General features: G+C 46.4%; 1 protein-coding gene across 1 annotated transcript in view; it reads left to right on the top strand.

Moving 5' to 3' along the window:
• Window positions 1-24,032, top strand: part of SLIT3 (slit guidance ligand 3) — a 611,310-nt gene that overhangs the window by 447,147 nt on the left and 140,131 nt on the right. The window contains exons 7-8 of the mRNA XM_004271979.2: window positions 14,061-14,132; window positions 20,119-20,282. Of these exons, the coding sequence (XP_004272027.2) occupies window positions 14,061-14,132; window positions 20,119-20,282 (236 nt within the window). The remainder of the gene's footprint in view (window positions 1-14,060; window positions 14,133-20,118; window positions 20,283-24,032) is intronic.

Below are 24,032 nucleotides of genomic sequence, written 5' to 3' on the forward strand. Positions count from 1 at the left end.
GAAGCCCAGGAGCAGGCTTATTAAAACCGTCTCCCGTCAAAGCAAAACCCTCTCTGAGTGAATTAGTTTCTGGATCCCAATTATTCACTTCTCTCAGCTCTGCAGATGACTTCCACAAAGTCAACCAGGTAGGAAAATCACTCCCATTGTCTAGACCCATCGCTTCTCCATACATAAACGGAAGATGCGGCAGGCAGTTAGGGAAACAAACCCGTTAACCCCGCAGAAGCTGAGCCTGGTGTCTGCATAAGGAGAGAAAGAAAAAGCCGACCCCGTGCAACTATTTTCAGATGCTTCACAGCGGGGGCTGGTTGCAGCTTTCAGAGTTTGGTCAGATGTCCTGTCTTTATGCAGACCTGGATAGATCTGGGCATCCACAATCCCTTCCACCACCTTCTGGAAAACTATTCCCATTTCCAGAAATGCCATTTTAGAGCCAACATCAGCCCAAGTGAAATTGGAGAGTGGAACTGCAGGCTCCGGGGGAAGACCCTGGAGGTCAACTGGTCCCACCACTTCATTTGAAGAGAAAGAAACTCCCCAGAAAGGTTAAGTGACTTGCCCACAGCTATAGGAAAATTTCACGGAAGAACCAGGCCAGAAAATGGGTCTGTTGACTGTTACCTAATGCTGTATATTGCCATCTAAGCTTTCCCTATATCAGCAGGCAGGAAACAAAAATTAGTGGGGCCAGCCTTTATGTCCTATCCATCTCACCATCCCTTAATCTCCAGCGTTTTACCAGAGGGAACATTTTACCTTCAACACGGGGAACACACCCTCCCTTTCTAGAGCCTTCCAGTCCTGCAGCCACTGCTTGGGGGATACCGGTACCCCAGTCAGAGGGCAGTCTGGGAAGAGATCAAATTCTGCATCATTGATCCCAGCTAGCAGGGGTGACCCAAGGCCCTATGAGTAAGCACTAGGGACCCCATCTTTGAGCCTTAAATAGCCCGAAGTGTAAACTATACCCAGTTCCCTGAGAGAGTCCTTCCCTTACAAACATCAGCAGGTAAAAACAAGTTCCCTCTGACATCTCAGCCCAAGAGCAGAGCCTCCTTCCAGCACGCTGTACAGTTTTTTCTGCTAACAGCTCTGAAGTGGCTAAGTTCCAAACCGTCCACGAGAAACAACTTATGTGTTTAGCCACAGAGCTGATGAGTAGCAAACAGAAACCAGACAAGAGTGCACAGGCCTGGTGGAACACAGTTTTACCCTATAAACAGACACTTCTTCAGGGCTCTTTGTCCCCAAGTACTGATGGTTGGGGGGGAAGCATTGAATATCAATTTTCAACCGTTTAAAGGTAGTCGGTTTGAATAGTAGGTTCCTGGAGCGTGCCTTAGCCAGAGCCTGCCCTTCAGGAGATGCAGTATGGGAAGAAGGCTTTAACCACACAGCACCACAATGCCATTAAAATACTTTGATGATTTATTTATTTATATAGCCCATGTGTGCTATATAGATGTTAAATATCTGTATTTGATTCAGATTGTTAGAGTAATCCGTTTGGTTGAGAGACTGAAAACTGGCTTCTGCAAGCCAAATCCAGCCCCTGGGTATGTTTCCTTTGTGACTTTAGCTCCTTCAGGCGATTTAATCACCAATATGGAGGAACAAGGAGATTTCACATAAAAATTCTAGATGTCTGGCTTTCTCTTTAACAAGAGGAGAAAACTGGTGGCACTGCACCGATATTCCAGCGTAGCAGCAGACCTTTGAAATGAGAAGCGACGGTCCCGAGTAGTAGAGTTGTGTTTACACACAGTTCCGTTCCTCAGCTATCAAGCCTCGCTCCTGTAGGCAATTGACTTTGTACTCCCAGATCAGCCCAGAAGGCTGTTTAGAGTGGAAATTTATTTTTTATCGAAAGATGCCAAAAGCGTGACCCTTCGCATTTGGAAACTCACCCATTCCTTCAGTAAATATTTATTGAGTCATCCTTTGTGCCAAACACAGAGCTAGGTCCTGCCTACACAGCGGGGGATAAAACAGACGTGCTGTCTTCCGCCTCTTAGTGTACACGTTTGTGGGTATTTAAGAACTTTCCCCTTCTTCCTCTCTTCCTGGCTCAAAGGCAGCTGAGGTGGAATTGTCTGTTTCTCTCCCTCTCAATTACAAACTCACCTATCCAGTCATGTAAGTTGGAGGTCATTCTTTCACCCCCAGCAGACATCTCGCACACTGGAAAGTGCCTGGTTTCTAAATAATATAGTAGACAAGATTGATTGTCCAGGCTCCCAGTTTACAGATGATGAAATAGAATTAGAAGACTGAGGCCATCTCATTCATGTTGTCGTTTAAGGTACATTTTACAATTCAGTTGGTCATTGGGAGGCAGTTGAATCATACTGCATCACCACTAGGCAGTATCTGTGATGATCTCAGTAAACGAGTAAGGCGTTCTTCAGAATCCAGGAACCAAAAACACTGGAGCATCACGAGTACTTACACCGCAAGCATCTAACTGAGCAATGGTGGGATTTGAAGATTCATTTTTCTCTTTTGCCCTTCCACTTTTTACATTTATTTTGCAGGCATCTTTTTTCTTTTTAACACTGAGGCTCCGCTGGGTGGATGGAGACGAGTTTCTGCCTGTCATAATATGAATGTATAATGAAGGCAGAACCAAAGACAAGCCCTGTTGTTAAGGAATCCATATCATCAGAGGCCCCAACTGGCAGCTGATTGTTTTTATTTATTTCTGTAGGTTTTACATGACACCTGGAGACCATTTAAAATGTTACTTGGCGGTGAGAGCTCTGTGTTTAAAAATAACGCTCACCCAGTGCCAGATCACTTTAGAGTCGGGTACAAATATTGAGACAAAAACCCCAGCTGTTATTGCTTTGGCTGCTAATTTGAGGTGTCAAATGAGAGCCCGACTGCTATACGTCAGTGAATAAGGCCCCTTGTGAGGTCATTATGTTTTCTAACAGTTGAGAGTAATGGACTAATCAGTGCAGCATCAGTTGTTTTCATTATATGCCCACACAATGGTTATGAGCTTTAATTTAAACGGTCCTCAGGGAGGTGAGGGAAATCGGTATTAGGCAGCACCCATGATAGTCCAGGAGAGGAGGTACCGTAAGGGAGATGGCTTCCCACCCTCCTCTCTCTTCTCTCTCCCTCCATCTTTCATTCCTCCTGCCACATCTGCCCTCAGAGACTCATTGTCTGCTCCAAACAGGCAAAAGATGAGCTTTTCTCAAGGAGCAGATCTGGACTCTTGGTTCTTCATGGTGTTCTGAAAAATCCCAGTCGGCCAATCCAACAGTCAGGGCGGCTTTTGGCAACACTTAGACTCATCGGCCAAGCCTGGACCTTGGAAGGCGTTGAGCCACGATTGCCCTCTCTTCTCTGGAGCCTCTACTACCGTCCTCCTGTCCGTGCTGAGCTTTCTCTGTTCCTGGGACCAGAGGAGGGTCGGGTGATGCTGTTGCTTTGAGCAGCCTTGACAGCGAGGCAAACACCTGTGTCCCTGACACATCGAGGCCAGGCAGGTCTGAGTCTACCACTAACACGTATGATTCACCTCCACCTCTGGACGGCAGGGAAGTTGGATGGCCGATGTCTGCCGAAGGCAGTCCTGTAAGAGGCAGCTTTGTGTAATGATAAAAAGTATAGGATCTGGTGTGACACTTTCCTGGATTCGAATATTGGCTCCACAACTCTACTGTTATGTGATCGGGGCAGAGTTCATTGATCTTTCCAGGGTCCAAAGTGGAAATGACAAGAGTATCTCAGGATTGTTGGAAGAATTAAATGAGATAATGCATGCAATTAGCAAAAACATGATCAATAGCATCAGTATTGTTGTTGTTATTATCATGGGCATCTTTATTGGAAGTTCTTGGCAAGCTCACCTCAAAGCAGTATCCTTTACTAGTCCACCTCATTGGAGGAAAGCAGAGAGCTCATGGGAGAACCTATAACATCAGTTTAGGTTTCTCGAAGGACACGTTATTGTACATTATTCTTCCTGATTTCTGGAATTTCCCAGAGCTTCCAGCCAAATCAGAACAGTGCATAGCTGGGTGAGAAAGTCAAGTTCAGCTTTGATAGGAGGAAACAGTCAGGGAACTTCATCCAAAAATGACTGAGTCAGTGCAGTTGGGGAGAGACCCTGGGCTGGGAGAGAGGCTTGGGGATGCCTCTCTCGACCTCGGTAGGCCCAGTGGCATTCAGTGTGTGCTCTCCCAGGGCCAAGTCCACAGAGATGCCACCTACACACAGCCTAATGGGCCGAGCTAGCCAACAGCTTTCACATTCCCAGGATCCAGGAGCATGTGGAAGGGCCCGGTCATCAGCAGTAGATACCATGGTTGATTCCTGGTACCATGATGGCTGTCAGTCAGCACCCACCAAGCAAGACCAGGACAAGCCAGTCCTGTTTTGACACAGCAAGAGGGAGAGGCAGAAGTGAGCCCTGCCAGACCCTCCCTTTGAGGTCTACATGCTACCAGAACCCCTCTGTACTTTCATGCCCCCGTGGCAGCCATTTAGGTATTTCCCACAGGGTCCAGCCACAGTGTTTGCACTCATCTGCTCTTTAGGAAATGATTCTGCCTACTTTGGTTGTGCCTGGCCCTGTGAATTCAATGTAGGCCTTGTGGGAGGTAGTTCTATCTCCTGAGTTCAGAGTGCTGGCCACTGGGCTCCCACATTTGTGAGTACAAGTCAGGGAATCAATCTCTAGACTCACTTTAAAAAGACATCCTGTTGCCATGGCCATGGCTGCGGATGACCCACCAAGAGTCTCCTTCCTGGTGACCCTTAAAGAGGGAACCACCTTATTTATCTAGACTTAAGAAGAAGTCAGCCTGCCTTGAGATAGGAGATGAATGGGCCAAGCTACCAAGACGATCTCTCTGACCCAAGGAGTCTGGATCCCCACCTGTGCAGAGGGGAAGAAGAGGGGTTCCAAGAGCATCCCTGGGAAGCTTGGCCCTCTGGGAGACTGCAGTGGCACTCACTGTGGATGCCTGGTTTTGCAATTATGTGATGCATGCTCACAGATAATATTGCTGCATTAGAGCCAATTACATAGTGTTATGGACACACAACACGCAGATTACACCCAGAGCCAGGAAAGCACAGCTTGACAAAGCAATGGCCTAATCGGAGGAGACGGAGGGAAATGTTAGCCTTATTAAGGTTGCCAGTGTGGCGTGGCTGCGGCTGGACTTAGCTCCTCCAGATCAGAGATGGTTATCTTGAGTGATGCAAGGGAGAGCCACACTTCAGCCCTCAGCAGAGATCATCGGGGAGCCAGGGGCAGAAATCAAGTCGGACCTCTCGAAGAGTGATCACAGCCGCCTCCATTGAGGACTGCGTACTACTTACGAACTTGGGCCTCTCTCTAAACAGGAAGAGATGCAACTCCCTTCTGCTCTCCGCACAAGAGGCCTTTGGTCTCCGGGGCAGCCATATGCTGCCCTCCACATTCAGGTCAAGGCTCGGTCCTTAGCCTTTTCCCTAGTTCAGTGGTTCTCCAACTTGAGCTTGCATAAGAATCCTCTCATTCATTGAAACACACAAAGCTGGGCCTACACCAGAGTTGCTGATTCAGTAGGTTGGCCTGATGCATATACTGAAAATATGCATCTTTAACAAGTCCACAGGTGATGTTGCAGATCTAGGGACCACACCTGGAGAACCACTGTCCAAGTTCATTCCCTGCCCATCCCAAGGTGGGTTCTCCTGCCCTGTCTCTTGAACAGGGCCTTCTGCTAGGCTCTCATTCCATCACAGCATTACAGGTTCCAGGAGCAGTGGGACCCAGCTTCCCAGGTGGGAACATGGGATGGGAATAAGAAGTGTGGATTCTAGGGTGAGATTGCCTGGTTTTAAATCACAGCCCTACCACTTGCCATTGGGGCTTTCCTGCCAATGTTTTACAGTCTTTAAGTTTTGAAAGTCGTTGACTTAATCCCCTCTCCTTACCAAGCAGTTATGTGACTCGTCCAGCATATCACAGCTAATCATTGGCAAAGACAGGACCGGAACTGCCCAGTTCTAGAGCAGCCAGTGGGCAGCAAACATGGTTTATAAAAAGCCAGTTAGTAAATATTTTAGGCTTTCAGGCCATATGGTCTCTGTTGCAACTACTCAGCTGCTGTAATGTGAAAGCAGCCATAGACAGTACATAAACAAATGAGTAAAACTGTATTTACAAAAACAGGCTGCATTGGATGGGCTTTAGCCTTTAGGCAGTAGTTTGCCAACCCCTGGAACAGACGGGTATGTGTACCACTGCTTCATACATACATTGCGACTAGGAGCCCTTGTCTTGCCTGGATGCCCCAGTATTTAGCTAAGGAACACAGGGAAACACAAACTTTGTCCGGGTACCAGTGTTCAATTACGTGCACTATAGGAGCAATAGTAAGTGCACTAATCCCCTAGTGCCCTGGAAAAAAAGTTTAATGCCCCCTTTCTAGTGCTCACAAGGAAGAGAGAGTGGGATCCACTGGTAGAAGTAGCATTGTCCACACAGATGATTTTAATATGGAAAACAGTCCCTTTTCATTAGACATTAATGCTCCAATTATGACAAAACAGAAAAGAGACTAGACAGAATACAGGTTAGTCTCAATAGAAATATAGTATATATAATGGGGTAAGTAGGGGCTTTATAAGAGAGAAATGGGAGGTAGATGGACTGTCTTTTAAATGCCATGGGGTATCCTTCTCAAACTCTTGCAAAAAATTGCATAGGGGCTTCCCTGGTGGTGCAGTGGTTGAGAGTCCGCCTGCTGATGCAGGGGATACGGGTTCGTGCCCCAGTCCGGGAAGATCCCACATGCCGCGGAGTGGCTGGGCCCGTGAGCCATGGCCGCTGAGCCTGCGCGTCTGGAGCCTGTGCTCCGCAGCGGGAGAGGCCACAACAGGGAGAGGCCCGCATACCATAAAAAAAAAAAAAAAAAAATGCAGAGGAAGGAACACTCCCAAACTCATTCTACAAGGCCACCGTCACCCTGATACCAAAAGCAGATAAAGATACTACAAAAAAAGAAAATTACAGACCAGTATCACTGATGAATATGGATGCAAAAATCCTCAACAAAATACAAGTAAACAGAATCCAACAACACATTAAAAGGATCATACACCATGATCAAGTGGGATTTGTCACAGGGATGCAAGGATTCTTCAATATATGCAAATCAATCAATGTGATATAGCACATTAACAAATTGAAGAAGAAAAAAACATATGATCATCTCAATAGATGTAGAAAAAGCTTTTGAGAAAATTCAACACCCATTTATGATAAAAACTCTCCAGGAGGTGGGCATTGAGGGAACCTACCTCAACATAATAAAGGCCATATAGGAAAAACCCACAACAAACATCATTCTCAATGGTGAAAAACTGAAAGCATTTCCTCTAAGATCAGGAAGAAGACAAGGATGTCCACTCTCGCCACTATTATTCAACATAGTTTTGGAAGTCCTAGCCACATCAATCAGAGAAGAAAAAGAAATAAAAGGAATCTAAATTGGAAAAGAAGAAGTAAAACTGTCACTTTTTGCAGATGACATGATACTATACATAGAGAATCCTAAAGATGCCACCAGAAAACTACTAGAGCTAATCAATGAATTTGGTAAAGCTGCAGGATATAAAACTAATGCACAGAAATCTCTTGCATTCCTATACACTAACAACAATTAAGGAAACAATCCCATTCACTGTTACAACAAAAAGAATAAAATACCTAGGAATAAACCTACCTAAGGAGGCAAAAGACCTGTATGCAGAAAACTATAAGACACTGATGAAAGAAATCAAAGACGATACAAACAGATGGAGAGATATACCGTGTTCTTGGATTGGGATATTCAATATTGTGAAAATGACTGTACTACCCAAAGCAATCTACAGATTCAGGGCAATCACTATCAAATTACCAATGGCATTTTTTATAGAACTAGAACAAAAAATCTTAAAATTTGTATGGAGACACAAAAGACCCCAAATAGCCAAAGCAATCTTGAGAAAGAAAAAAGGAGCTGGAGAAATCATACTCCCTGACTTCAGACTACACTACAAAGCTACAGTAATCAAGACAATATGGTACTGGCACAAAAACAGGAATACAGATCAATGGAACAGGATAGAAAGCTCAGAGATAAACCCACACACCTACGGTCGACTAATCTATGACAAAGGAGGCAAGGATATACAATGGAGGAAAGACAGTCTCTTCAATAAGTGGTGCTGGGAAAACTGGACAGCTACATGTTAAAGAATGAAATTAGAACACTTCCTACCACCATACAAAAATAAACTCAAAATGGATTAAAGACCTAAATGTAAGACTGGACACTATAAAACTCTTAGAGGAAAACATAGGAAGAACACTCTTTGACATAAATCACAGCAAGATCTTTTTTGACCAACCTCCTAGAGTAGTGAAAATAAAAATAAACAGATGGGACCTAATGAAACTTAAAAGCTTTTGCACAGCAAAGGAAACTATAAACAAGGGGAAAAGACAACCCTCAGAATGGGAGAAAATATTTGCAAACGAATCAATGGACAAAGGACTAATCTCTAAAGTATATAAACAGCTCATGCAGCTCAATATTAAAAAAACAAACAACACAATCCAAAAATGGGCAGAAGACCTAAATAGACATTTCTCCAAAGAAGACATACAGATGGGCAAGACGCACATGAAAAGCTGCTCAACACCACTAATTATTAGAGAAATGCAAATCAAAACTACAATGAGGTACCACATCATACCAGTTAGAATGGCCATCATCAAAAAATCTACAAACAGTAAATGCTGGAGAGGGTGTGGAGAAAAGGGAACCCTCTTGCACTGTTGGTGGGAATGTAAGTTGATACAGCCACTATGGAGAACGGTATGGAGGTTCCTTTAAAAACTACAAATAGAACTACCATATGACCCAGCAATCCCACTGTTGGGCATATACCCAGAGAAAACCATAATTCAAGAAGAGTCATATACCACAATATTCACTGCAGCACTGTTTACAGTAGCCAGGACATGGAAGCAACCTAAGTGTCCATCGACAGACAAAGGGATAAAGAAGATGTGATACATATACACAATGGAATACTACTCAGCCATAGAAAGGAGTGAAATTGGGTCATTTGCAGAGACAGGGACGGACCTAGAGCCTGTCATACAGAGTGAAGTAAGTCAGAAAGGGAAAAACAAATATCGTATATTAACGCATATATGTGGAATCTAGAAAATGGTACAGATGAACCAGTTTGCAAGGCAGAAATAGTGACACAGATGTAGAGAACGAATATATGGACACCAAGCGGGGAAAGCAGGGGGTTGGGGGTGGGATGAGTTGGGAGATTAGGGTTGACATATATTCACTAATATGTATAAAATAGATAATTAATAAGAACCTGCTGTACAGCACAGGGAACTCCACTTCACTTTGCTGTACAGTAGAAACTAGCACAACATGGTAAAACAACTATACCCCAATTTAAAAAATAAATAAATAAATAAATAAATCCGATGGGGGGAAATTGCATTATTTCTAGTTCATACTGAAATGCCCATTCAGTAGCTTGTCATGGTACAAAAAGGGGAGGCCAGGACAGTCTTGAAGTTTCATAGAATTAATGTGACCCTGAACTTGAGCTTGAAACCTGATGGAAAATGCTGAATTAAGAGCACTTACTTGAAGAAAAGCTTCCAACTGGGGCAACTTGGGGTAAAGCATATCTTCTCGATAGGAACAGGGCAGTGAGATTAAAGCTAGATTCTAGAACTAGCAAAACTCTTCCAGGAAATGGCAGTAATAAGTAAGGTGAGGTTGGTGAGATCACCATAGGTTAGGCTTGGGCAGTCATCTAATGGGGGTGGAGGTGGGTCATTGTCAGACCAAACCATTTATTTTTTCTGTTGATTAATTTTCAAGGAAGTTTCTAGAACAAGAGGCAATGGGAGGCTTGCTCAGTTATTTCCGGCTTTGGGTCCCTGAGTGGAAATGACAGAGAATATCTTTGCTGGAGTAACAAACTTGCCCTGAAAACAGGAGGCAGTGATAAAGTTGGGAGAAACTGTGAAAAGAAAGAGTAGTGAGTCCTGAATCCTCTAGGAGCTCGTTGCTACCCTGGGTAGGTCTCTTATGTCTTATAGCCTCAAATTTCTCATCTGTAAGATGGGGATAATAATTTCAACCTCAGAGTGCTTCAAGTACCAAATAAGATGAATGTGAAAGTATACTGTAAACCATAAAAGACCAAACAAACACAAGCTAAGATAATAATAGCTAATAATTACCGATCACTGCCTATGAGCCAGGCAGTGTGCTAACAAGTGTGCTTTCCATGCGCTGTTTCAAGGGCGTGATGGTCAGCTGGATAATGTCCCCCCAAAGATGTTCATGTCCTCATCCCAGGAACTTATGAATCGTACCTTATGTGACAAAAGGAACTTGGCATATATGACTAAGAATCCTGAGATGGGGAGGTTATCCTGGATTATCCAGTCAGGCTCTAAGTGTCATCACACAGGTCCTCTTAAGAGGGAGGCAGGACATCAGAGTGAACAGTAGGAGATATGACAACAGAAGCAAGAGGTCGGAGTGATACAAGGAAGGGGCCATGAGCCAGGGAATATGGTAGCCTCTACAAGCCGCAAAAGACAAGGAAATGAATTCTCCTCTTGAGGCCTCCAGAAGAAACACAGTCCCGTGAACCCATTTTAGACTTCTGACCTCCAGACTGTATGAGAATAAGTGTACGTTGCTTTAAACCACAGAAGGTGTGGTAATCTGTTACAGCAGCCTTAGACAACTAAGGCAGGTGTCATTTCTGGAGTCAGGCTTGTGTGGATTTAAGTCCTGGGACCACCACTTGCTTCATCCATGACATGGAGGTGATAGAAAGGTGCCTGCCTCATCGGGTGGTTAGAGAAATGAGATGACAAGTAGGACCCTCAGCCCAGTGCCTGCCTGGCATAAAATAAGCTCGCGGTTAATGTTGGCAATGATTAGTACCATCTCGTTTAATCACCAGGAAAGCTCTGTGAGATCAATGCTGCTCTCTGCCCCGTGTCACAGAGGAGGAAGCTTAATAAGATTATGAAAACTTACTCATGGTTGCACGGGCCGTAAGTGGCAGAGGCAGAATCTAAACCAGGTCGTTGCCTTTGAGGCCATGCTCACCCACTCTGCTCTTCTGCATCAGGGTTATGACAGTGACATCTCCATCAGATGCCAGCTGCTTAGGCCGGGACACAAGAACCAGATAGAGCAGAGTGCTCCCTGCATGGGCAAAAGCCACCAAGACTGGAAATCGAATAAATCTGTGTCTATTAGGGAAAAAGAAACTGTAGCTGCCATGGAGATCAGCATGTAAGAGGTTAGCAACCCTCTGATGTCCCTGGGCCGGGCAGCCCCACACGGCAAATCATGAAGGTCTGAATACTGTGTTTAGTCACTTTGGTTCGGGAATAATTGCTATTATCGTAAATGTTTTATAGCCCTCATTACGGCTCACGTTTAAATATCAGTGTAGTCATACATTAATAAGTCACTGCTGCTGGACGACTGCCGGATGCAGTTAGAATCCAAGCCCGGCATATAACTGCACTGTATATTCAGCTGAATTAGGGCTGGCTGTGAACTCAGCCTGATGTTGAGTTGCTGGGTATGTTTGGAAGGAAGCCTCTTTTCTGCAGAGGCTTCTTGCTCTTTGCTTTTGAGAGATAAGGGGGACACTCAGATTTTTGTTTGGTAGTGAGTCAACGACCCTAACTAGGTATCCCCCAGGTGTGGAGCCTAGAACTCTGGGATGGATAGAAGCAGAAATGAAAGCATTGTTTCTGCCCTGGAGGCATTCCTAATCCGCTGGAGAGGGGGTGGGATGGCGAACATAGCCCTCGCTCCTCGGAAACTCCCTACCAAGGCAGGAGAGCCCGGACCGAGCCCGGACCGATGGGAAGGACAGATTCTTCCGCCCTGTCTGATGACATGCTCTGAACACTTCCCGGGTGGATGGAGATAGGATGGATTCACACGCACGCGCACGCGCACACACACACACACACATACACACTCATAGAAAAGATAAGCCACGTGAAACAAAATAGCTACGTAGGTTCAACTTCATAAAATGTCAAGTGTCTGAATTGGTGTATTAGTAAAGTTCCAGGGTGGGCAGAAGCAGGCAGTGTAAATTTGGTTCATTCCTCTTTATCATACTCTATGCCTAAAATAATGCCAGACGCAAGGTAGGTGCAGAAGAAATACGGGGGGGAGGGAGGAAAAATTATTAGGTTCTGTGCCTGTGTAAATAGATTTCTTCCTGGCCTTTTTGGCCAAAGGCCTTGAAGAATAGCATGGGGTGAGGGGTATGTGGTCCCTGGAATCCTGCTGCGACTAGCGTCCCCAGGGGAGAAAGCATCTGTGCAGGGCCCCTTGGGTGGGGTGGGGTGTGTATGGGGGCCACTGTGTGCCAGACAAACCTCTGTTTATATTCCCTTGGGGGTTGGGGTTGTGTGAGGGGAACAGGAATGACCAGGACAGGACTAGATTCTCTCCACCAACATCAGTTAAACGGTAGCCTCAATGACTGAGCACATACTGTCTGCTAAGCCTTTTACCAGCCTGGGAGGTAGGTACCATTGCCTGCCTCCTTCTGCCGATGAAGAAGCTGTGGTTAAGAGATGTTGATCATTGGCCCGAGACCACACAACTAGGGTATATAAGACTCCATCTGAACCATGTATGGACCAGGCCTTGGGACTGTAGTAATGCATAAGATAGAAAATGTTAGAGGGCGTTTTAAGAGGAAGATAACGTGTTTACCGAGAGCCAGGGGCAAAAGAAGTCTGTTTTAACCAGTGAAGGCTTCCAAAGAAAGACTCCTTCCTGGGCCAGTGGGACCCCGTGGGAGGGTAAGAGGAGGGGATGGGTGAGAAGAGGGTATCTGATGTGGCCTTGGGGGAGCACAGGAGCAAGTGGCCGTCATGAAGGAGCGTACCATGGGCTCTATCCAACTCCTGCTCTTTGGGATGCAAAGTGAGGCAGGTGTGGGTCAGAGAGCTGAGAACTAGGTCCAGTCTTGCCGCGAACGGTTGCCTCTGTCTGCATAGTCACTGAAATAACCGACCCAGACGAGCCCTTCGGCTACATAACATTTCCACCTCTGCACATGGTTTCCTTGGCTGCCATGCTTTCCCTGGGCTCCCATGATAGGTCCTTCTAGAAGGGTAAGCCCAGGGCCGTACTTACCTACAGCCTGATTTCATTCTGGTCCGTTTCTGGGGCTCACATCCGTCTCTTCCCTTTTCCCTGTACAAAGATACCAGTCAGTGTCAATGCCGCACTGGAGGAGTCCCCATCCATGGTCATCGGGAGGCACAAGCAAGCAGAGACTGAATCCCGGTGCTCACAGAGCTCACAGACTCACTTCAGACAAGATGTGCTTAAAGAGCCAGAAGATGGCTGGAAAATACTCATAAAATAACCTATCCACATAGCATCCTGCATGAGGCAGTATGTATAATGGACAGAGCAAGGAGTTTGGAGCAAGCGAGTACTGGGTTCAAATCCCATGTCCACAGCTTAATAGCTGTGAGTCCTTGGAAAAGTAGGTTCACTTCTCTGAAGCTCAGCTTCCTCATCTATAACAGAAGGATAAAGCCACCCCTGTAGGGTTGTGTGCAACTAAGCAAGATGTTTTGTGTCTGTTTCCTTCTCTCTAAAATGAGGACAAGAATATGTAACTGGCATTGTAGTTGTGGGAATCAGCGACGTTGTAACAAAGCACTCAGGACACAGTAGGATTTCAGGAGGCAAGCTTATGGCTCCAGGTAGGTAAGTGAGTACTGAGAGGGCAGCAGAGGAAAGGAGGAATCCACTCGGAAAAGGAATCAGGGATTCTCTTATCATCTGGAGACTTGTCTCCGGCTGCTGCACCAACTGACCCATGGCTGTTGATTGATGGTCCCTCTCGCAGTCACATCCATCCCTTCCCCACCTTCCATAAGCATCCTGGTACCTGCCGCACTGCTGCCCTGTTGACCTGTTTCTCCTCTCTCTCCGCAGCACTCTCAATAACAACAACATTAGCCGCATCCTGGTCACCAGCTTCAACCACATGCCGAAGATTCGAACCTTGTGAGTAAAGGTCCCCTGCTTCCTCCCCCACCTGCTCCCCACCTTATGCAGCTTCAGAGCATCACTCTCAGCTGCTTGTAAAACCTCACCCTTGGTTCCTACATCTACACACCTCCTCCCTCTGCTACTGACTAAGGTGTGTTGGTGAGCGAGGGCAGGCTTGGGGAAGGGTCACGGAGCCATCCATGGTTCTGAACCACCATCCTGCTTCAGGCCAACTCAATTCTCTTCACCCCGGGAATCTTCCTGGACTGGGGAAATCTTCTTTGTGTTTTCCACCTGGATGGAAAAGTTTATTAGTGTTACATCGTCACAGAACTTTTAGAACAGGGATGTGATGATTCATCATTTGTTTAGTTCATGTCCTGTACCACTGGCAGTTCTATCCTACTGCCAAAGGCTACAGTTGTTTCCCGCTCTGGGAACGGTAGAGGAGGGGGAGTCTTAGCTACCCCTTCACCCCAGCCTCCCACCCGCCACACACCACACTTCGCTGCTCCCTGGATGATATTCTGGTGTCAGAATGCAGTAACTCCATTCTTTATCTTTAATGTGTTGGGTGGGCTCAAGCCTTCCAGAATGTGTACTCAGAAAGCAGATCTCCCCATGGCGCCCCATACCGAGAGCAGGTCTAGTGCCTTTGTTACCTGGGAAGTTCTCCTCTCTCAGCCAGAAATCCTTTTTCAGTTCCTCTGCAAATGTACTCTGCTGGCCTTTCCAAAGAGGTTCATACTTGATGTTTTTCTTGTGTTGGTGGAGCCCCAATGGAGTTTATATCACAGCAGTAGGGGAGAGTCAGCCCCCAAGAGTAAAGTGCCTGGCACATAGTAGACAATAAATGGTATTTATAGTTATATTATTATTATCATCATCATACTATTTATCCAGAAATCTGGATTAAAAATACCAAGCAACTGAGCAACATTGCATCCAAGCAGATGTGAAAATCCTTAGAGCAGTGGTTCCCAAAGTGGGGGTCCCTAGACCAGTAGTGTCGGCATCACCTGGAACTTGTTGAAAAGCAAAATTGCAGGTCCCACCTCAGACCCATGGAATCAAAATCTCTGGGGTGGACCCAGCCATCTGTTTCTAACAAGCCCTCCAGGAGATCTCAATACTTATAAGGTTTGAGACCCCTGCATTAGTGAGACGGTGACCTTATCTCAGGTAAGAATGAAGCAAAGGTCAATGAAGCAATGGTTGAGGAGATGATACAGAGAGCCCTCAGAAGGACAGAGTTGGGAGTCGGACAGACCTGAGGTTAAATACGAGCTCCGCCACGTACTCTGGGCAAGTTGCTTCATCTCTCTGTTCTTCATAGAGAGTGAATTCATAAGTGCTTGCCTCAAAGTTATGGTGGGAATGACATGTACTAACAGGTGAAGTGCCTGGTCATGGTGTCCACACAGCAAATACTAGTTATTACATAGAAGGAGGACCCAAGCTCGGCTTCCATCATTGTGCCCATTTCTTCCTCTGATTCCTCCTGGGGCAGCAGAATTCAGCCAAGAAAATCTATCTTCTTCCTTTCCTTTTGAAAGAGGGTGGTGGGACTTCCCAGGCAGTCCAGGGGTTAAAACTCCACACTCCCAATGCAGGGGGCACGGGTTCGATCCCAGGTCGGGGAACTAAGATCCCACATCCTACATGCTGCATGGTGCGGCCTAGGTAGACAGATAGATAGATGGATTGATGAAAGGGGATGGTGCAGGAGAAATCACTGGGTCCTCAGGGTGCTGGGCCCGCATCTCCCCAGGCGAGTGGGTTGAATAGAAGAAGTACGGCTCTCACCTGAGCAACCGGCAGTCCAGCTCCTGTGGGCTGCTGCTTTGTGATTTCTACCTCCCCTCCTGTTATTTTCAGTTGAAAAGCATCAATGAGAGAGCAGGGAGGGGTCCATGGGAGGCAGGGAAGATGGTGAGGTCTGGACCTTTGTTGGGTTGTTGTAAGGGTGGGGGAAGAGGGTAGGAGAGTTTTTTGTCCTTGTTTCTGCTGTCATACTTCCCTGTGGTCCTGAACACTCATCTGATGAGTTCAGATCAATCCATCAATCTCGTCTGTTCTCTTTGCTCCCTGCCTGCTGCCGTCTTCTCTTTAGTTTAATTTCAGAGATGGCTCTGTAGAGAACTCCCCAGAGACTTGAGCTGACTAATCCCCCTTCACTGTAATTAAAGTGCGGTGGTGAGGGGGGGAGCGCTGGTGGTGGAGAAAGGGGGGAAGAGGAGAGAGGAAGGAAGTCGTAAATGGGATTTCTAAAGGAAAGCTTTTATATTGAATTCAGAAAGCCACATTTTATAGAAAATGAACGCTGACCCTCTCTAAAAGGATTTGCTGGAAATTTAATTTAGCATCTGTGGCTAAAAGGCACCTTTTACAAATTGGCATTTGTATTCATTCACCTTATCTTCTGTAAAAGTGGTTTCGCCAACATGAAATATGGTGTTTCTGTCTGCAAAAGACCACAGAACAACGGACAGGAACCACCCAGCCGCCTTGATGCTTTGGTGGCTAAGAAATGACAGCCTTGTACAGGCAGGGCCTTGGGTTGGGAAGAGCCTGAGGTCTGGAGCTAGTCTCCTCACAGTAAGAATAATAAGAGCAAACATTTCTTCGGTAGTTTACGGTGTCCTAGGCCTTGTGCTTAGCATTTTCCGTGAATCATTTCAATCCTCACAATGGCCCAAGCAAGGAGGCACCATTAATATCCCCATTTTATAGATGATAACACTGAGGCCCAGGATTAGATTGCTGCCCAAGGTCAAAGTCGAAAAGCACAGAGCCTACGTCAGATTCTGGCACTATGACATCAGAACCTGAGCTTGTTCCATTCAGTAGGAACAAAAGCAGAAGAGCATCAGGTGAGCTGAGGAAGGGGAGACCGGAGCTTCCACATGGCTGAAAGGCCACTGGAGGCCACCCTCCCTGTGTCATTGCCATCACAAAAGTTATTGAAAGTAATTAAGATAATGTCTCTTTTCACTCAAGAAAACTAGAAATACTCCTGGCAGTGTCTGGGCTCAAGTTTCAAGATCATCAAGATTCTTTTTCTTTTAACATTCGTATTTGGGATAACATTGCTCAATTTGATCTACGCAACATGATGTAAAAGGCAGCTTGAAAGACTCTGCCCAGCTCGACTCTCCAGCCCTTCTGCTGCGTAAAATTCCAAGAGGGGGAGATCTGAGCCTGTCCACTGTCCTGGGCTTTTGACAAGAGCCTTCACATGGATTCAAAAGCAGTTTGGGTCACCTCTTTTCGATGGTCGTACTTACAAGAGGAGAAATTCCTACAGAAGTGGACAAAGGGATAAGGGCCATCTGTAGCAAGGTTAAAAAAAGGAGGTAGCTTGGGCTTCCCTGGTGGCGCAGTGGTTGAGAGTCCACCTGCTGATGCAGGGGACACGGGTTCGTGCCCCGGTCCGGGAGGATCCCACATGCCGCGGAGCGGCTGGGCCCGTGAGCCGTGGCCGCTGAGCCTGCGTGTCCGGAGCCTGTGCTCCGCAAAGGAAAAAAAAAAAAAGGAGGTAGCTTGGGGCTGGCCAGTGGGGATTAAGGAACAACCAACCTAATATAAACTTCCAAAAGGGAAACTGCTGACATTTTTATTATCCCAGAAATTAATCAGCTCAGTAAGGATCTGACTTACCTAAACCTCATTTTTGTTGTTCCATTGGTCTCTTACCTCTGATTGGAACTGATGGGAATTTGTTTGCATTGATCCGCCTTGTTTCCTTAGCTTCCATGCCTCAGTGCCAGAGAGGGCAACTGCCTTTCCTAATAAAAGCCAAACTCATTAAAAGGCACACAAAAAATTCTGGCACCTCGACCTGGGCATGCCACTGCAGCCTACCTCTGCTCTGCCTTGTCACTAAGAACTGACCCACTGTCACTTTTTTCTTAGACAGCCTTAATACCTGGTGGTGTATTCCTGGCCGCGCAATCATCTCTCTCTCCCTCTCTCTCCCTCTCTCTCTCTCTCTCTCTCTCAGCAGCTCACTGATGGGTCAGGAGACAGATCATTTTCCCTCATGCTGCAATTTCCCAAAATGTCCCGATGCAGAAAAGGAATTCCCTCCTCCCCTTCGTACTCTTTGGGAAAGAGTAACCAGCTCCAAGTCCAACACCAGGCCCCCCTCCATCCTTGGCACAAAGTGGTCATCTTTGTTGAATACACAGAGGTCTTGCCTTCCTTCTTAGAAATGAGGTCCTTCCCTCCAGGTTAGGATTTCGCCTTCCCTGCCCCTCCCCACCTGTCGTACCTCTTCCTGGAGTGCCAGACTAAGAGGGAGCCAGGCTTGTTTCCACAGCATCGGGGCCTGAGCTTTGATGTTCAGAGGCGAGCATTGCTTGGGGCCCATTACAGGCGCAGTATCTTGGTCCTGGGGGTACATGTAGTTGTCTTTGACTTTTAAGTATTGGCTCTGAAATACAAAAAGAAAATTATAACATCCAAATTAATCATGTTTCAACAAAATCGTAAAAAATCTTTTCAAATATTTTTCAGTGGAAAAAAATGACATTCTAGGTGGGATATGGGTTCGTTTAGTCAGTCTGATGTTATGGGATCTGGGACCCCCACCCTGAGTCTGCCAAGGTCCCTGGTGGCCCTGGCCTGCCCGAGGTTTGCACCCGTGCAGGGCCAGGGAGACTCTGCTGGCAGGCAGCGCAGATAAGCTACACTTGGCCAATGTTTAGCAGTGTTGACCTTACGCTAAGTGGAGTGTGGTCAAGAGCCCTTCAGCTGTCTCCATGTCAGACATGGATGTAGCCTGAGCCACTGCTTCGGTCTGCCACTCAGTATTAACTGGCATGACACAGAGTACTTGAAAGTCCCAAGATATTGCTGGCTGATGAGCAGATACAGGATGGGGCAGTTGAAATTTGCATCAGAAAGCCAAGTATACGATAAGCTGTCGTGACTAAAACTCACCTACCGCCACTGCTAATGATCTAAGTTTGTAGGGACTGTGGAAGTTGGAAACCCCTGATGCAGAAACCTTGGGATCCTTTAGGATCCCCTGGGTATCCTTAGGTTGCCCTCCAGACAGTGGAAAGGAAATTCAGCTTAACCAGATGAGGCTCCCCTCAGACGTGGAACCTGAAGATCCCTCTCAGGAATCTTATCCACTCCAGGGTGAGAAGCTGAGCTGGAACCACAGCTACTAGAGGGAGAAAGCCCAGGAGTCCTGAAGATGGATCAAAAGCCTTTTCAGAGGCACCGAACCAGGCAGAATAGCAAATACACCAGGTGGACTTGAACTTGGGAAGGCTGTGAAGGGCACTCTGGAGAAAGTGCTGTGGATTACAAGAGTCTGTAAACACCTTATTTAAACAGGAGGATGAAGAGAAGGTGCATCCTTCAGAAAGTACCCTTCTCTCTGTTCCCTGCTTACCCTAGCTAGTACACACAGCGGTATTGGTTTTCGGCTCACCAGCATGACACACAGGGGGTCCATTAAAGGGACCCTTAGAGAGAAAACGAAGGAAGGAGAGAAAAGACAACAGCAGATCTCTGCCACAGTTCACCACAGACTGGAGCGTGGAGATTAAGAAGCTGTGGTAAAGCATCTGTAACCAGGGCTAGCTAAAGTACGGAAAGCTACACCTGAGTCACGCTTTTGGAAGTTTGACCTGAATCAGGATCATCGCTGTAATAATGTCACCCTCCCTCTGCTATGTGTTGAGCCTTTCCTGAGTGGGAAAGAAAAGGGTGGAATTACTATTAAAAAATGGGAATTGCTCAGAAGCCTGGAGGCCTCCATTGGATGTGGCCGGCACGAGAAGATGACTGTCATTTGTGGCTGGGCAGTAACAGGGTTGAGGCTCCTGTGGTGATTCCGTGGTGCAGAGGACAGTGCTCCCCTGGGCTCCCAAGGACTGTCACACTGGGCAAAGGGCACGGAGGTTCAGCCCACTCTGTTCAGACAATGGCACCCTCCCCACTTCCTGCTGTGACGGCATCTTCCCTCTGTCCCTCCCTCTCCCAGGCGCCTCCACTCCAACCACCTGTACTGCGACTGTCACCTGGCCTGGCTCTCGGATTGGCTGCGACAGCGGCGGACCATTGGCCAGTTCACTCTCTGCATGGCTCCTGTGCACCTGAGGGGCTTCAACGTGGCGGACGTGCAGAAGAAGGAGTACGTGTGCCCAGGTGAGGTGACCCCACCACTCCCCTCCCCTCCTGTCCTGTGACTCGCCCACCTGTGAGCTCTCCTTAACATCACCTGGGCCTTGAACACACACCCCAGAGCTCGGTGTGGAGCCTCGCAGGTTGCCCCAGCATTCGCCAGTCACTTAAAGAACTCTAAGGTGCCTCCGTGTGTTCCAGAAAAGAAGCTCTTGCCATCTGATAAAGGAAAATGCTCAAGGAGCTCATGAATCACTTCCTGTTAAGCCTCAGAGTCCATTAGGTACTTTAGCATTGGCCAAACCCGTTCCTATCGCCTATTTGCTCCTAGAAATTGAGAGTCAGGCTAATAGAGGCTGTGAGGTCAGCCTGCTTGGCTGGAAATCTTAGCTCTGTCCCTTAATGGTGTGTGACTTTGGTAAGTTACTGCATGTCTGCAAAATAGAAAAAATCGTAGTTCATAACTCCAGGGATGGGTGGGAGGATTCAATGAAATAATGCATATAAAGCACTTAGCATAATACAAAGCACTTGGTAAGAGCTAATGAGTGGAGCTTAATTATTATAGTTTAGTGGGCCCACAAAACGCTGAGCAAACACGAGAGTTTGATCTGTGGGTAATCGAACTGTAATAGAAGTACAGGTGCCCATGTAGTGCTGAAAACAGAGCTGTGCTTGCACATGACTGAAGGCAGCTCATCTCTCCAGGATGGGAGGTGGCTGAGTGACCTGAGAAAAGTTTCCCAGAGGATGTCGCCTTTGCCTTGGGTCCTAAATGTTGTTTGCTTGTTTGTTTTTACTTTTCATTGACATTGCCCAATCCCATCCATTCTTCCCTTTTCTGGTGGCAAGGAAGTAAGCTGATCTCTTGATTTCCTCAAAAAAAAAAAAACAGAAAGAGTATTCCGTTGAGGAGTTCCCCAAAGATGCATTCCTGAGATCCAGGAACTCAGTCCTGGAATTGGGAACCAGTGGCTTCTAAAGGCTGCTCTGCTGCTTTCTCCTGTCATGTTCCAACTTTATCAAGTCATTTAATACCCAAAAACATTTTAACATGTCTCAGAGCAGTACCTCAACAATTTGCTATAGACGCCCACTTAGAAATCACTTTCCATCAAACACATAATAAAACCGTTTATCACACAGACACCCAACTCAAATATAGTGACTGTAATTACAGTAATTATTAGGAAAAGGGTACAATATCGGCATAAGTGCCAGTGAAAGAAATAATTATAGAGTGCAGGAGTCATCCAAAAGCTATTGAGAAAAACTAATTAGGGAGGAGGTTAAAACACATTATTATGGGTGGGTACAAAGTTTAAAGCTGCACACCGACACGAATGCCAACACGAAGGTGCTTCGTCACGAAAGCACCTTCCCATCAAGGGAGTGCCGAGACATTGCTTACCCAGCAGCAGTCAGGACTCAAAACCCAGGGCCGGGAGGCTGATCCTCCTGGGTCCTGGAAATGTTACTGCCCCAGGTCTCCCTCCTCTGAAAAAGCTGGATCTCACAGGTGGGTTAATAGTTACACAGGTGACTATGACCTTTATCATAGCCCCTGTTTATAGCTATCAAAGCCCATTGCTAGTGATGGGCTGTAACTTCTTCATACGAGGCCAGGTGTCTTTTAAGGACACGAGAATTTAATCCACAGACTGCAGACATGAATATGCTGTTAATCTCCACCCTCTCACTAGTAGTATGAATTTAGGGGAGTGACGTATTAGGGCCCCTATGCGTGGGGGAATTTTTTAGATGCTTTTCCCAGGCTCTCAAGGCTTCAAAATAGGATGCTGTGCAGGGCAACGTTCTGAAAAGTCAGTCAGATACAACGGCAGGGAGAACTGGTGAATTGAACATCTGTAACGAATGAACAACCGCCCTCATTAGTGGGGTTCAGGAGGAGCACCCTCTCCCAAAAGTACTACGTCTTTCATGATTTGTTCAAGGTAGGTGGTGAGGCTGTGATAAAAGGATGCCAGAGGAAGCAGCGGGGAGCAAGACAGCCTGTGCACGCACAGGAGGTCAAAGAGATGGGCTATTTTCATGTACCGACCAACCCCCCTACCATGAGATGCGGCCCACTTCTGAGGGTGCAGGGCCTGCCCCACGGCAGAGCCCAGCGAGGCATCCGAATGAGGCGGTTTGGGACAGACCTGATGGCCCTTGTTTAAAGCTGCAAAACCACCAGGGTCCCTCCTCGTCCAAGCTATTCCTCCCATAACCCGCAGGAGGAGGACTTCAGTCAGGAAAGGAGGAGCATGGACATCTCTTAGAAAATAGAAGTCGTCTGCTCAGGAGAAAGAAAGGCATGGGGCAGCAATTAAACCATCCCTATGCGTATCCATCACCAGTGGCCCCTGTTGAGGCAGCCTTAGAAAAACCTCCCTGCGCCCCTACACGGTATCGAAAAATTCACCCAACGCATGACTCCAGAGACGGGAAAGAGCTTTATCTCTCTCAGCCTGTGAGGGCCCTGCCTGCCCAAGTCCCTGATATCTGCCTTTGAATCAAATCTGGCTGTCTGGAGCCCAGCCTCTTCTCCCCAGAAGTCCGGCCTACTGGTTCCTTATCACCGCAGCTAACCCAGAAGTTTGCTGGCGGCGCACTCTGGCAAAATTCATCCCCTCTGTCAACGGTCCCCTTCAATCGAGGGCATTTGTTTTCCTCTCCTGGGGAGACAGCTGGGCATTTTTCACAAGGGTGGGAGACTCTTATTTTATTTATTATTAACAGTTTTCTATGATATGCAACAGGACTGCTTGGTTTCCTTTAGCTCTTGCTGAAAGGATTTCTCTGTTCATTTTCCTTGTTTTAAGGGGAAGTTAGGGCCCTAGGACTAGAAGGGTCCCTCAGTGGACTTTATGAGTTCATACAGCAGATTGGAGAAAAGGTTCTGCTTTGGCCATGATTAGGCTCACGTGAGTTGCAAGTTGAATTTTTTTTCCATCCTTAGCTGAAGGGCTTATTTTGGAGTTTAAACTCTAGGATTTGTCTTCCATGTGTCAATTTTCTGATCCCTTAATCTGAGAAAGTTTCTACCAGTTACAATTTGTAACTCAAGGGTAGTAGCTAAATATTTGGCCTCTTGAGTCAATTATCTCTTTCCTCTGAATATCTTTGAACCCATTGGTTTGTCCACCCATTTCACATGTATCTGTCCTTTGCCTTTGAATGTGAGATATATTTTCATGAAGATTAATCTTGTCTTCTAGTAATAAGGGGCCATGTCTTACATTTTTTTCTGGTGCCCCAATACCTAGAATAGTGCTGGATCCTAAGAGCCTCTCAACAAACTCTTCCTCAGTTATTATTAAAAATGAAATAGGTGTATCTCCTTGGAAACAAGAAACTTTCCCCTTCTACTTCTTTTTTTTTTTTTTTAATTTGAGACTAGTTACTAGGTATAAAGTTAATTAAGGTGAGCCATGACTAGCCACCCATTTCCTTAGGAGGTTTTAATTAAAACACCATAATTGGACATTGAAGGAATGAGATTATTAGGTTTATTTAGGCATTCTCTAAATTATCATGCCTCTGGTATTTAAATCACGTTCATTTATATTCTCATCATAATTGCTCAAGTCCCATTGTCATTGCAGTCTGTTGTTGGCTTTTGAAAGACCAGAGGCCAACAGGGATGCTTAATTTGAATACTGGAATTAATTTATTTCCACGCGCTCACGAGGCCAGTTGATTTTCCAACTCTCCACACTCTACTGGGTGAAGTCCTCTTTAAAGACAGAAAGAAACAACGGCTCTAATGCA

This window comes from Orcinus orca, chromosome 3 (assembly GCF_937001465.1).
Source record: "Orcinus orca chromosome 3, mOrcOrc1.1, whole genome shotgun sequence".
Taxonomy (NCBI): Eukaryota; Metazoa; Chordata; class Mammalia; order Artiodactyla; family Delphinidae; genus Orcinus; species Orcinus orca.